Genomic DNA, 551 nt, shown 5'->3' on the forward strand with positions numbered 1-551 from the left:
CCCCCCCCCCCGGGGCGGGGCACCCCAGACGCGTCCCCAGGCTCACTACACCCCCGGCTTCACGGGGCGAGTGGAGGAAAGTGGTCAAAAACTATTTCGCTCGCAATCACACCCAATTAATAAAAAAAACAAGCAATCAAGCAATTACTTATCATGATCCGCAAGCACTAGTATATTCCTTCATTCCTAATAAACAAACGAAGCAAATAACTCAACCAAATACAGCAAAGAATACAAAAATACAGCATCCGCGACCCGAATTCCCCTCACCCTCCAGCGTGTATCGAAACAGCACGTAGAGGAGGTCAGGCACCGGCCCCTCCGGATGGCGTCTCTGGGCGTCGTCCAAGGCAGTGGCCAGGTCCTGCGCCACGCCCGCCTGCGCCGCCTTGTAGCTCTGCACCAACTCCCGCCGGAGGAGACTGTGCACGCAAACCCGGAGGCGCTTCCATTCTTCCCCGTTCCTGAGGGCAACGAGAGGGACGTGAGGGAAGGAAGGATACAGTGGGAAAAAAAATCTTATTGCCTTGTAGGGGGAAGGGACAAGGAAA

The 551-nt window shown here is 55.2% G+C and overlaps 1 protein-coding gene across 1 annotated transcript in view; it reads right to left on the minus strand.

Annotated features, from left to right (window-relative positions):
• Positions 1 to 551, minus strand: part of LOC119593506 (probable cytochrome P450 49a1) — a gene marked incomplete at its 5' end in the record, with an annotated part of 10,662 nt that overhangs the window by 3,290 nt on the left and 6,821 nt on the right. The window contains 1 exon segment of the mRNA XM_037942458.1: positions 271 to 464. Within this exon segment, the coding sequence (XP_037798386.1) occupies positions 271 to 464 (194 nt within the window).

This window comes from Penaeus monodon, chromosome 32 (assembly GCF_015228065.2).
Source record: "Penaeus monodon isolate SGIC_2016 chromosome 32, NSTDA_Pmon_1, whole genome shotgun sequence".
In the NCBI taxonomy this organism is placed as follows: domain Eukaryota; kingdom Metazoa; phylum Arthropoda; class Malacostraca; order Decapoda; family Penaeidae; genus Penaeus; species Penaeus monodon.